This window comes from Mustela lutreola, chromosome 12 (assembly GCF_030435805.1).
Source record: "Mustela lutreola isolate mMusLut2 chromosome 12, mMusLut2.pri, whole genome shotgun sequence".
Lineage (NCBI taxonomy): Eukaryota > Metazoa > Chordata > Mammalia > Carnivora > Mustelidae > Mustela > Mustela lutreola.
The window spans coordinates 9,736,815-9,751,269 of record NC_081301.1 but is presented as its reverse complement, the minus strand read 5'-3'; the positions used below and the strand labels follow the sequence as shown (position 1 = coordinate 9,751,269).

Sequence of the window (14,455 nt, the reverse complement as noted above, 5' to 3'; positions counted from 1 at the left end):
CATATATGTGTACACTGAATTATAAAACATGACCAAGAAGGATATACACCAAGCCTACACACAATAGCAGCTGCTGGAGATGTCAAACCAAAGGAATTCCACTTTCATCTTTGTTTCTTTTACTTTTTAATTATTATTTTTCAAGATTTTATTTATTTGTCAAAGAGAGTGAGCACAAGCAGGGAAGCGGCAGGCAGAGGTAAAGGAAGAAGCAGGCTCCCCACTGAGCAAGGACCCTGATGTGGGACTCGATCCCAGGTCCCTAAGATCATGACCCAAGCCAAAGGCAGCCGTTTAACCAACTCAGTCACGCAGGCATCCCTGTTTCTTTTACTTTTTAAAAAAGCATGAAAAACATTTATTCTTTGTGGAAGAAAATAGTCTCCTTAGGATTTTCTCTCTCCTTATCCCTCTGCCCCTCCCCTCATCCATACACACTCACTCTCTCTCTCAAATAAATAACTCTAAAAAAAAAAAAAATGAGGGGCGCCTGGGTGGCTCAGTGGGTTAAGCCGCTGCCTTTGGCTCAGGTCATGATCTCAGGGTCCTGGGATCGAGCCCCGCATTGGGCTCTCTGCTCAGCAGGGAGCCTGCTTCCCTCTCTCTCTCTCTCTGCCTGCCTCTCCATCTACTTGTGATTTCTCTCTGTCAAATAAATAAATAAAATCTTTAAAAAAAAAAAAAAATGGGCAAAAGACTTAACAGGCATATTTCCCAAGAAAATATACAAATAGCCAATAAACACATTAAAAAATGTTTAGTATCATTAGTCATTAGGGAAATAAATGTAAATCAAAACCACAATGGGATAACACTTCACACACACTGGGGTGACCACAAGTTTTAAAAAATGAAATATAGGGGCGCCTGGGTGGCTCACTCATTGGGCATCTGCCTTTGGCTCAGGTCATGATTCTGGGGTCCTGGGATGGAGTCCCATGTCAGGCTCCCTGCTCAGTGGGAAGCCAGCTTCTCCCTCTCCCACTCCCCCTGCTTGTGTTCCCTCTCTATGTCTCTCTCTCCCTGTCAAATAAATAAATAAAATCTTAATAAATAAATAAAAATAAAAATGAAATACAGCAAGTGCTAGCAAGAACAGGAATCCTCACACATTGCTGATAGGAATATAAAATGGGATAGCCTCTATGGAGAACAGTCTGGCAGTTCTTCAAAACGCTAAAGAGAATTAGCACATGCCCAGGACCACCACACCTACGTATAGAGCCAAAAGAAATTGAAATCAGGGACTCAAACAGATACCTTTACACCAATATTATTACAGTATTATTCACAATAGCCAAAAAGTAGAAACAACCCAAGTGTCCATCCACAGGTGAATGGATTAACAAAATGTGGTACATCCATACAATGGAATATCACTGAACCAAAGAACAAAATGAAGTAATGGTACATGCTACAAAGTAGATGAGGCTTGAGAACGTTATACCAGTCACAAAAGGCCACATGCTATATAATTCAACTTAGAACACTCAGTATGGGCAAATCCATAGACATAGAAAGTAGATTAGTGATTGCCTATGCCTCAGGCTTAGGATAAGGGGGAACAGGGGAGCTCCTGGCTAACAGTTACGGAATTTCTCTTTGGGGTAAAAAAAAATGTTCAAACACTGATTAAGATGATAGTTGCACAACTCTAAATATTCTAAAACCCACTGAACTGTACACTTTTAAGAGCTAATCTTTCTTAATTTTTTTTTTAAGATTTTATTTATTTATTTGACAGACAGAGATCACAAGTAGGCAGAGAGGCAGGCAGAGAGAGAGAGGAGGAAGCAGGCTCCCTGCTGAGCAGAGAGCCCGATGCGGGACTCGATCCCAGGACTCTGAGATCATGACCTGAGCCAAAGGCAGCGGCTTAACCCACTGAGCCACCCAGGCACCCAATCTTTCTTAATTTTTAAAAAGTTTTTTTTTTTTTTTTAAATTTAGAGAAAGCAGAGCAGAGGGGCAGAGGAAGTGACATAAAAAATCTCAAGCAAACTCCGTGCTGAGTGCACAGAACCTAATGCAGGGCTTAATCTCATGACCCCAAGATTATGACAGGAGCCAAAATCAAGAATCGGACACTTAAAAAACTGAGCCACTCACGCACCTCTTTAAAAGTTGATTTTAGGGCGCCTGTGGGTTAAGCCGCTGCCTTCGGCTCAGGTCATGATCTCAGGGTCCTGGGATCAAGTCCCGCATGGGGCTCTCTGCTCAGCAGGGAGCCTGCTTCCTCCTCTCTCTCTCTCTGCCTGCCTCTCCAACTACTTGTGATTTCTCTCTGTCAAATAAATAAATAAAATCTTTAAAAAAAAAAAAAAAAAGTTGATTTTAGGGCGCCTGGGTGGCTCAGTGGGTTAAGCCGCTGCCTTCGGCTCAGGTCATGATCTCGGGGTCCTGGGATCGAGTCCCGTATCGGGTTCTCTGCTCCGCGGGGAGCCTGCTTCCTCCTCTCTCTCTCTCTGCCTCCCTCTCTGCCTACTTGTGATCTCTCTGTGTTAAATGAATAAATAAAATCTTAAAAAAAAAAAAAAGTTGATTTTAGGGGTGCCTCGCTGGCTCTGTATGTAGAGCATGTGACTCCTTAATCTCAGGGTCCTGAGTTCAAGCCCCACATTGGGCAAAGACCTTACTTTAAAAAAAAAAAATTTTTTTTTTTAATTTTATTTATTTATTTGACAGAGAGAGACACAGCGAGAGAGGAAACACAACAGGGGGAGTGAGACAGGGAGCAGCAAGCAGGGTTCCCGCTGAGCAGGGACCCCCAATGCGGAGCTCGATCTCAGGACCCTGGGATCATGACTTGAGCTGAAAGCAGACACTTTATGACTAAGCCAACCAGGGTCCCCCCCAAATTTCTTAATTAAAAAATTAAAAAATAAATAAATAGGGGCACCTGGCTGGTTCAGCTGGTAGAGCATGTGACTCTTGATCTCAGGGTTCTAAATTCAAGACCCAAAACGGGCACAGAGATTACTTAAAAATAAAATCTTAGGAGCACCTGGGTGGCTCAGTAGGTTAAGCATCTGACTTTGGCTTGGGTCATGATCCCAGGGTCCTGGGATTGAGCTCCCACAGAGCAGGGAACCTGCCTCTCCCTACTCCTCTCCCTGCTTGTGCATGCTCTCTTTTCTCTCTCTCTCTCTCCCTCTCTATGTCAAATGAATAAATAAAATCTTAAAAAAAAAAAAAAAAGAAAGAAAGAAAAGAAAAGAAAGAAGCCAACCTACTATAAACTCCACCCTGAAATAAGCCAAACTGTCCTTCAGGGAGACCTGTCATCACCCTGCATTATACTGCCCTCCTTTCCCAACTGCTTTTTCCCCAAATTACACTTTAATGTCGTGCCATCCACCTGTGGTAAGGGGCATTGTGGGAACAGAGCTTGTCATCGTGTAGACAATAAATAAGATGCACAGGGTGCTGTTGTTATACAGTCATCTTCAAGGAGGACCCAGGGGAGGAACATCTCTGCTCCCTCTATCATGGATACATGTGATTTCCTGAGCAGCTTGAGTTTGTTACCTTTTAGACTTGGTGAATTTTTTAGCTGATTAGTTTCTATCTTTCAGTAGACTCCCTGAAAGCTCAGGGCTTAATCTCAAAGAAGTAATCTGGCCATCACAGCTTCTATCTTACATACAATTCTTTTACCGCTCCATCTTGGTATTCTATCTTTACACTCTCTTTGTCTCATTTTTCTTACTTATTCTGTATGTAATTTATCTTGCTATATTGAATACACCTTTGTAAACCACTCTATATCCTTTCTGGAACAAATTAACGTTTTTGAAACTAATCACAGCACAGATTCCCGAGGGACTCCATGATTCCCATATGCGAATGTGCTAGAATTTGCACCCACTTATGTCTGGCTTTCCTAGCCCATAATATCCCTTGAACTGCAAGTCACCCCTGCTGACCGGCCCATATCCCCCAGTGTTGACCTCAAAGTAACAGTACACCATAAACTCAAGAACGTTACTGTGAAACCTTGCCAATCTCAAAAGCTGGTAAGTGTCTAGGGAACACATGTAAACTACTTAAGCAGCATCTTCAATCTGAGACCATGCACACTACCTTAAGTAACAACTGTCTCCTGTCACTGCCATGCAGTCCCAACTGAAGATTTAGAGAGTCGAGTCTCTAAGCCAAAGCTATTGCCTCTCATCTCTCCAGTTCAGCAGTAGCTTACACATCCAAACCAAGCACACACAAAAATAAGTCCACGAAATCTCAAATGCAAATTCTATATAAGTCAGCCAACTACACACACACTGGCCTCAAAGAGCCTAACCTTGCCATGAGAGAAGACACATGGTCCTCTATTCCAAAGCCCTTCATAGCTTTGTTCTACTGCTTAGTTGGTAAGAAGCGTGGTTTCTCTTACTGCTCCAAAATCATCAATCTTGAGGCAAGATTCTCAATCTTACCCAACTTTAAGGCAAACTATACCCATCTCTCCCCATAATGCCCAATTAGTTCCTAATTCTTGAACAAATAAGACCCTTCTTAGAAGGGTCTTAGAAGACCCCATTTCCCTTCTCTACCTTTTCTTCAAGATACTCAGGGTTCCATTCTATTCTCTGCTCCTGTCTCTGTGTCCCCTCCTGCTCCTCAAATTCACCGAGTTTTAAATTTTTGTGATTCTTTGTTTAGCTGACCCTGCTAGCTAAAACATACCATTTCCTTTATTTACTTTGACATACTAGTATTCATAAAATCTCTTGGTTTAATAAATAAAAATCTATCTAAAAGTATTTTTTACATAGACTTTGTATAGAATTTCTACTATAATACAAATCACTGAGAATAAGAAGCTGGAATCCAAGATGATAATAATATTCACACCCTTGCAATCTAGAAGAAAACATCCGTATCTTTAGTCTAAGCCAGAGTTTCTCAGCCATGGCACTACCAATAATTCTTTCTTGTGGGGGGCTGCTGTCCAATCTGTTACAGGATGTTTAGCACCCCTGGCCTCTATACCCACTACACACCCATAGCAACTCCCTGGCTGTGACTATCAAAACTGTCTCCAGGCACTGCCAAGGATCTTCTCAGAGGCAAAATCACCCCAGCTGAGAATCAATGGTATAGACCTTTCTTCTGAGTTTACTACTATTAGAGCTACTGGCGTCTAGAGCACATTTGACAATCAAAAAGTATTGGGGCGCCTGGGTGGCTCAGTGGATTAAGCCGCTGCCTTCGGCTCAGGTCATGATCTCGGTGTCCTGGGATCGAGCCCTGCATCGGGCCCTCTGCTCAGCAGGGAGCCTGCTTCCCCCTCTGTCTCTGCCTGCCTCTCTGCCTACCTGTGATCTCTCTCTCTGTCAAATAAAATAAATAAAATCTTAAAATAAAAAAAAAAAAAAGTATTTGTTACCTAACCAGCTTGTGAATCCAACAGATAATCTGGACATCTCTACCTCAATATCTTCACTTGGCAGCATCTCAAACTCAGTACAGCCCAAACCAAACTCCCTTGCATTCTTTAATTTAGCTACAGTATTTACTAAGTAATCTATGCCGGAAACAGATTACACTGAACTCCTCTCTCTTCCTCATAACCTAGACCTAACACGTCAACAGGTCCTAGTACACCTTCTCCATCTACTTGTAAAGTTTTGGGTATGTGTGGGTGTGTGTGTGTTTTAGTAAAACTGTACACCCAGTGTGGTACTTGAACTCATAACCCAGAGATCCAGAGGCATGCTTTCCTAACTGAGCCAGCCAGGAGTCCCCATCTCCTTTTAAACACTGCAATCATTTGTCACTGCCCTACTTTAAATTCCCATGTCACCTGCCCTACTGCTTCTATGACATTTTTGCCCATTCCAAACCATGGTCCACAAATGCTGCCAGAACCATATTTCTAAAATCTACTATCACAGTCCTCCTTAAAAATTTCTCAAGAGCACTCCTCTGTCTATGGCAGTGTTTCCAAAACTTTACGCAGATACCATCTTTATGATTTTTGTCATATTCCTACCACATACAACAGTGTATCCCTGTAATAGTTTTCTTTGAATCTACTTTTCTTTTTAGTTAGCTACATTTTTTTAAGATTTTATTTTATTTGTTTGAGAGAGAGAGTGCACAAGTGGGGGAAGGGGAAAAGGAAGAGACAGAAGCAGACTCCTCACCAAGCCAGGAGCCCAACATGGGTCCTGATCCCAGGACCCTGAGATCACGACCCAAGCTGAAGGCAGATGCTTAACCCACTGAGCCACCCAGGCACTCAAGTAGGTACATTTAAACAACATCCCAAAGTCACAGCATGATTTGTTTTTCCCTAAAATATAAAAGCATTTCAGCATCTCTCTATATACTACCTGAAAGATAAAAATCGAAGTTTGTCTAGTCTTCCACAATTTGGCCTCTCCCGGCCTTCCCAGCACCACCTCCAGCCACACTAAACTACTTCAAGTTCCCTGAATCAGCCATGTTCTTTCAAATTAAGCTGTACCATTGCATATGGGATTTGTTCTGCTAGCAAATCCTTTTCCTTCCTGTTTCGTCTACCCGAACACACTCTTACCCTCTCACTGCTCCTCCTTGCTGAAATCGTCCCAGTTCCAGTTAGATGCTGCTTTGAATACGTTCCCCAATATCCTGAAGAGCCCTCTATTATAGCACCTAACATACCACGCAACAATCATTTGTTTACCTCTCTATCTCCTTTACTATATTGAGAGCCCCTCATAGGGAAGTATCGGATTCTATCTCTAGCACCCACAGGGAACAGTACTTGACACAAGGAGACATCTGAAAAATGTCTGTTGTAGAACAGTATACAATGAGATTCAACAAACCTTAACTGTTTGTCTATCACCTACAAGACAGTGTTCTAAGACTATGGAGAACACAAAAATAAACAAATATGATCCTGGCCTTCTAGAAGCTTGTAATCTAATGTGGATACAGACATATTTGCTATCATACAACAGAGAAGGGTAAAATGGAGCAATAAGGTAAATGGAGTTATGGGACAAAGGTCAGTATAGGGGAAAAAAAAAGTGGGAATTTTTTTTTTTTTTTTTAAAGTAGGCTCTAAGCCTAGCATGGAGCCCAACCTGGGGATTGAACTCACCACGCTGAGATCAAGACCTGAGCTGAGATCAAGAGTTGGATGTTTAGGGGTGCCTAGGTGGCTCAGTGGGTTAAAGCCTCTGCCTTCGGCTCAGGTCATGATCCCAGAGTCCTGGGATTGAGCCCCATGTCAGGCTCTCTGCTCCATGGGGAGTCTGCTTCCTCCTTTCTCTCTGCCTGCCTCTCTGCCTACTTGTGATCTCTGTCTGTCAAATAAATAAATAAAATATTTTTTAAAAAAAGAGTCGGATGTGTAACCAACTAAACCACCTAGATGCCCCAAAAGTGGAAATTTTTAATAGCAAATAATGCAGGTATATACTCCCATTGAGTCGCTGTGGCAAAACCCACATAAACCTCAAGACCTGCACTGCATTTGTTCTGCCTTACAAAAGTATTATGTAAATAACAGTATGGACATGAAGGTACTCTGAAAACTGTAAGCAGCTAAGTACATTCTAATCATTGCTAATAATTCTGACTGGGGAATCCAGGAGCCCTGCATGGAGAAAGTGGCATCTGAGGCATAAGTCTAAAGGGACATTGAGGGTACTGTATAGAAAAAACAGAAATGAGGGGCACCTGGGTGGCTCAGTGGGTTAAGCCGCTGCCTTCGGCTCAGGTCATGATCTCAGGGTCCGGGGATCGAGTCCCGCATGGGGTTCTCTGCTCAGCGGAGAGCCTGCTTCCTCCTCTCTCTCTCTCTCTGCCTGCCTCTCTGCCTACTTGTGATTTCTCTCTGTCAAATAAATAAATAAAATCTTAAAAAAAAAATTAAAAAAAATAAATAAATAAAATAAAATAAAATAAAAGAAAAAGAAAAAGAAAAAACAGAAATGATAGTTACAGACATAAATCTTGGACCCAGATTACCTAGGTTTGAATCCCAGCTTCTTCACTTACTAACTGTATAACTATAGAAAGATACTTATAATCCGACTGTGCTTCAGTAACTTATCTATAAAATGGGGCAAATATTAGTACCCAACTCACAGAGTATTAAATGATTTACAATTTGTGTTATGTAAGTATTTAAAAAAAAAAAAAAACTAGGTGATAGAAACAGACTGAGCAGAAACAAACACAGAGAAAAGCACAGGGAGTGTTGTCAGAAGGGAACCGTCCAATGTACTTAGAATGGAAGGTAGAAAGAAAAGTCATGAGTGGAAGATATGCCTAGAAAAGCAAGCTATTTGTCATCCTTCAAAAAAAAACAGCTAATAACTTTATCAGACAGAGTCTGCACAAGAAGTTTTCCAACTTAATTCATTGGTTAGGTGCACGACCTCAGGCAGATCATACACTCCAAGAAGCTCAGTATACCCTCAATAAAGTAAGAAGGGCATGGAACTAGAAGAACTCTGATTCTCTCTTAACTCTGAAATTCTAGAAAGGGACTAGTGAGTTGTTAGAGATGTGCACCTTCCAACAAAACACCTACAGCCACATGTAACTGCTGAGCCCCTGAAATATGGCTAGTCCAAACTGGGATGTGTCATAAATGTAAAATATACACATTTCACACAGTACCCCAAAAAAGGGGAAAATATTACATTAATAATTTTATATTGATACAAGTTGCAATTGGGTTAAATAAAATATTATTAAATTTCAACTGTTCTATTCTATTTTTTAAAAATGTGGCCATTGAAGGTTCATGTTTCTGAGCACTTTATTTCTACCAGACAGCACTGTTGTAGACTATTTCGTAAGACATAGAGGAATGTGATTCTGTTGCCTGAAAGACAAACAAAATGCAAGGTTTTATCAGAAAGGGTCCTGAAAACACTGACAACACTCTTCTAGCCTATACAATGCCACAGTATGTCCCTTACTGTCACATTGTCTTCAGTTTTCCCTAGGGTACCTGAAAAAGATACAACAAAAAACAAACAATCTGGGTAAACAGAATGATCAATGCAACAAGCACTACTAAGGTGAGTGACTAGACTAGACTAAAGGATTCCAAGTCTGGAAGGATAAAGACTACTATGTATGATGAGGATCTATAAAATCAGATAGAGTCTGGAATGAGGATGTATAAAAAGCTATTTACTAAATCTCAGGAAAAAAGCAAAGGAGAATTTTTTGAAGCTTTATGGAGGCATTTCAAGCAAGATGCAACTTTGCTGTGCAAGTAGCCTTATATGAAGAACCCAGAAATGGCTCAGACTAAACATAAAAGTGAGTTCCAAAAAGACTACCTAAACTATTAATTCATAAAAGTGGTTATTATGGAACTGCACAATTCCTTGTGCAATTTCTTTACCTACATGTCACCTTTAAGAACTATCCAAGAAAAAAAAAAAAAAAAAAGAACTGTCCAAGAGATTGAACAATCCCCAAGTTATAGAACCCTTCCCCCACTGAAATTCTTAAGTATTCAATACACCTGCCTTTTATCATTCATTCTTCCACTTGGCCAGATAAGGAATTTCTATCTCCTATGATCCTCTCTAAAATCTTTACTGTGGATGAGAACCACTGAGCTCATTTTTAAGAAAGGTTATGTTTTGGCCCACTCACTTTCATATATTTCATCTTTATTCCTACCAAACATTTATGCAGATTCAATCCAGTACTAATGATCTGACCACTTCCAATTTAGATATAGAGAAATCAAAATTAGATGTAGAACACCCTATGCACTCATATTACTTAGTACCTCCAACTTCTACTCAAATTAAAAACACAGGTATATTGCTATCATCTTTTCTACCAGAACAAATCTTTTCCATAATGACCATTAAGGGGCTCCAATGAATTTTCTTCCTCTAATCTTTTATTTTGGCTCTAAAATCTTCAGAAAAGGTGCTCCTGGAATACTTTCTTGGCTTGTCTAATTTTAGTTTCTATTTTATGCCAAGAAGTAGAAACAAAATTAAATTTCTTTAAAAATACACCAGACATGAAGAGCACAACTAAATTCATCTGATAAAACCATTTCCAAGACAAAGAAAAGCCTCTACTTAAAGAGGAAAAATCAGAATTGCTTTTTGCCCACTACCTGTCCAGAAGACTGGAAAAAAAAAAAAAAAAAAGGTTTATTAAGAAACAGATATAGGTGGGGGGCGTCTGGGTGGCTCAGTGGGTTAAAGCCTCTGCCTTCGGCTCAGGTCATGATCCCAGGGTCCTGGGATGGAGTCCCACATCGGGCTTTCTGCTCAGCAGGGAGCCTGCTTCCCTCTCTCTCTGCCTGCCTCTCTGCCTACTTGTGATCTCTGCCTGTCAAATAAATAAACAAAACTCTTTAAAAAAAAGAAACAAACAAACAAACAAACAGATATAGGGGGCGCCTGGGTGGCTCAGTGGGTTAAAGCCTCTGCCTTCAGCTCGGGTCATGATCCCAGAGTCCTGGGATCAAGCCCCACGACAGGTTCCCTGCTTAACGGGGAGCCTGCTTCTCCCTCTCCCACTCCCCCTGCTTGTGTTCCCTCTCTCACGGTCTCTGTCAAATAAATAAATGAAATCTTTGGAAAAACAAAACAAAACAGATCTCCAACAACGGAATACTATGCAGCCATCAAAAATCAAATACTGCCATTTGCAACAATGGGGATGAACTAGAGGGTATTATGCTAAGCAAAATAAGTCAATCAGAGAAAGACAACTACCATATGATCTCTCTGATGAGAAGAATTTGAGAGGCAGGATGGGGGGCTCATGGGGGGCAGGAAGGGAAAAAATGAAACTAGATGGCACTGGGGAGGGAGACAAACTAAGGGTTGGGAGGGTGGAACAGGGTGGCTGGTTATGGACACTGGGGAGGGTACGTGTTATGGTGAGTGCTGTGAATTATGTAAGACTGAGGATTCACAGACCTGTACCCCTGAACCAAATAATACATTATATGTTAATAAAAATAAATAAATACTTATTCAGGGGGAAAAAAAAGAAACAGATATACACTACATACAGCCCAACAGTGTTGCAAAGGGAAATGAAATGGTTTAATACCTCTATTTCCTTAAGGTGGGAAGAAAATCCAATGTTTATCAAACTAAGAGGTCTAAAGAAAATCCAATCCAACTGATTATATTCCAAATCATATAACCAATCTCAAGTTAATATCAAGACACACTATAATAATAAGCAACATTTTATTCATTAACACAAAGCTCAAGACAGCTTTACTTGTGCTAAAAAACAGAAAGTTTCACATCAAATCACTGATATGAGAAAATCAACTTGATCTATTGAACAATGCCACCAAAAGACATCTGATTAGTTTTCCATGAATTAGGTCCCAATGTTCGCTGTATCCTCGGTGCATACAAACAAAACTAATGTCAGAAGGACTCAGATGGGCATAAATAAAAGCTACACTGCTAGTATTGGCTTTGTCCTCATTTTAATCAAAGTATCTTATTAAAAAGAGGAGGAAAATGTGCAAGAATGACTCCCCTATCATACAGCATATATAATTAACATCTAAGTACAATTAAGTTACATCCATAAGAGCTGGTGTGACCTTAGACATTTTGCATACTTGTTGACTGATGTTAAATATCAACTTCCTGTACAAACAGAGCAAAAGAAAAAAAAAAAAAAAACAGTAATCCCTTCCTTGAAAAAGAATTTACAAAAATAAATTGCTTTCCATCCACAGACTAGAGGGAAAAAAATATCAACAGCTTACCCACTTACCACACAGTAAATCAAAGTTAACTGAACAAGTAAAACAGGCACTAGCACTGACCGCTGAACACTGTCAGACACCTAAACGTTGTGCATGAAAACACTTCTCAGAAAAGCAACCTACCAAAAACTTACATTCCTTCTCTCTTACGTTCATTCCTCTACCCCCACATGCTAGGTAATAGCAAGGAACAACTCATCTCCTTTGGGAAACCAAGAAAGGAAATCTTCAGTTAAGAAGGACTTAAGAGGGGTGCATGGGTGGCTCAGTTGGTTAAGCGACGGCCTTCGGCTCAGGTCACGATCCTAGAGTCCCTGCTTGGCGCGTAGCCTGCTACTCCCTCTGACCCTTCCCCCTCGTGCTTTCTCTTTCATTCTCTCTCAAATAAAATAAATAATATCTTTGAAAAATAAAATAAAATAAAAGAAGGGATTACGAGGAAACAACTTAAGAGGCATAAAGTTTTTGTATTGAGGGCCTACGACTTTATCCACTGACATTAGCTCAACAACGCACTGGAAAATGGGTTCCTATCTGAATTAACAGAACTAAACCAACGCTCGCAACAAGCGGCTGGGACGAGGGGTACGGAAAGAGGGACGACCTGACGTTCTCTGACATCCCTACCAGACCGCTCTGGCCCACCGTCTTCCCTTTCCGCAGGGACCCAAACGCAGCCGGGCCGCGTTCCGGGAGCTGGCGGCATCTCCTGTCAGACGCCGGCCACCCCGCGCGCTCCTGTCACCACCTCTGGGGGATGACCCCACTCCGAGGGCACTGTCCGCTGGGCCTCGGTCGGCCTCCAGGAGACCCGGGTCGGGGTGAGCGGAGAGGAGTCCTCCACGCAAAGCTGTCAGGGCTTAGAGCCTGGGGTGGCCCGAAGGCCAGGAGGGGCAACCCTGGGACAGAGGCCGCGACATCCCTCGGGATCCCCACGGAGGGAACCGGGACAGCATTCGGGGGACTCGGGCTCCCCCCGCTCTCCGCGTGACGCCAGGTCGAACCGGGTCGCTTCGCCCCGCGTTAGGCCCACCGCCAGGACCGGACGGGGCGGGATGCTGGCGGGGGTCCCGCGGAGAGAGGAAGGGCGGGCCGGCGGGCGCCCCACTGCCGGAAGGGGCGAGCCCCGCAAGCAGCGCTCCCGCCCCGGCCGGGCTCACCTTCAGGTCGTTCTCCGGTAGGTACTTGCACAGCCGCGCTATCTCCACATACTTGTCCAAGTCTAGGGGCGCCATTTTAGAAATAACAAGCCCCGACGGCGTCGGCGGCAGCAGCGGCGGCTCTAGTAGCGGCGGCGGCGGCAGCGGCGGAGGCCGAAGCCGGAACTCTTCCTACGTCACGTCCGGCCCGTGAGAGGCGTCTGCGCAGCGGCGTAAAATTTGAGCCGATTCTCCCCGCTGACTCCGCACGCCCTACGCTCTCTCCAGCCGAACCAGGCTGCGGGTCCCTGGAGGCACCCCGGGTCCACACGATGAATCTGGCTGGGACCCGTAGTTTTCTGCCGCGGGGAGTACTGGGATTTGTAGTTTGCAGTTGTGGCCAGTTAGCCCCACTTTTTCTCCCCTTCCCTTCCTTTATACTTTAACTTCAATGGGTCCACCGAGGCTTTTCTGATTAAAAAAAAAAAAAAGGAGATGACCCTAGCCATTCCTTAGTTTCTCACTTAGACGCTTTTAAGCATCCTCTCACCATACTTCTTCAGTTAAAAATTGGGTAAGCCTGGGCGTAGTTAACCTATTTGTACCTTTTGAAAGTCCTTGTGAAAACCTTGCCTAAACCTGTAGCAGAGACATGGGGATACCAGTCTTGCAGCCCTGGAGGGGAGGGAAACACTCATTACGGGTTTCTTGGGCTAAATGCTATATAAATGCTGTTTTTCCGTTTAATCCTCATAACAATTAATAGGAAAGCAAAGTTCAGAGAGGTTAAGTAACTTGAACCATAACTCACAGGGACTAGGCAGGGGAACAGAGATCCGAACATAGGTCTACCTGGTTTAAATATGCTTCGGTGTGAGTCTCATGAGCACAGGGAGTCTCTTGTTCTACCGTCAGTGAAGAAAAACAAAAACAAATGAAAAAAAACAACAGAAAAACAGGACTTGGCACTAAGTATAACTTCAACAGTAGTTCTTTTAGCAGCTATTTATTGAACACCAATTATATGCCACTGTAGGCACTTAGGATATTTAGAAAGAAAAATAACCAAAGATCTCTATCCTCAATCTGTAACTACATTCTAGAAGAGGAGGCAGAACATAAAATAATAACTGTAGAGCATATTAGGAAGTGATAAGTGCTAGAGAGAAGGAAGAAAGACCACAGTGTAAGGGAGATGGTGTGATGCATTTCTAAGAACCAATAAAGAGGTACGGGAGTTAGCCATTCAGATGCTGGAGGACAATCAGAAGGAAGAGGCTAACACAAGAGGCCCGGAGAGGGAAGCATATCTAGATGGAATATTGAAAATGGCAAGATTAGTGCGGTTGAAGCAAGAGGAGAAGGGATGAGAGAAAAGAACGTTTTAACTTTTAATCTAATGGGGAGTTACTGCAGGGTTTTGAGCAGAGGAGTAACATGCAAAACTCATTTTAAAACTCATTAGATCTCTCTGACTGTATTAGGACGGCTGCAGATGAGAGACCAGTTAGGAGACTTGAATAATTCAGTAGTAGCAAGTGCTCAGTAATATTTGTTGTTCAAATGGCCCTGGCCTGCATCC

General features: G+C 42.5%; 1 protein-coding gene across 1 annotated transcript in view; it reads right to left on the bottom strand.

Moving 5' to 3' along the window:
* The window catches only part of PPP6C (protein phosphatase 6 catalytic subunit), a 36,374-nt gene extending 23,271 nt beyond the window's left edge, over positions 1–13,103 (bottom strand). The window contains exon 1 of the mRNA XM_059141672.1: positions 12,895–13,103. Coding sequence (XP_058997655.1) covers positions 12,895–12,969 — 75 coding nt within the window. The 5' untranslated portion in view covers positions 12,970–13,103. The remainder of the gene's footprint in view (positions 1–12,894) is intronic.
* Between the last annotated feature and the right edge of the window lie 1,352 nt (positions 13,104–14,455).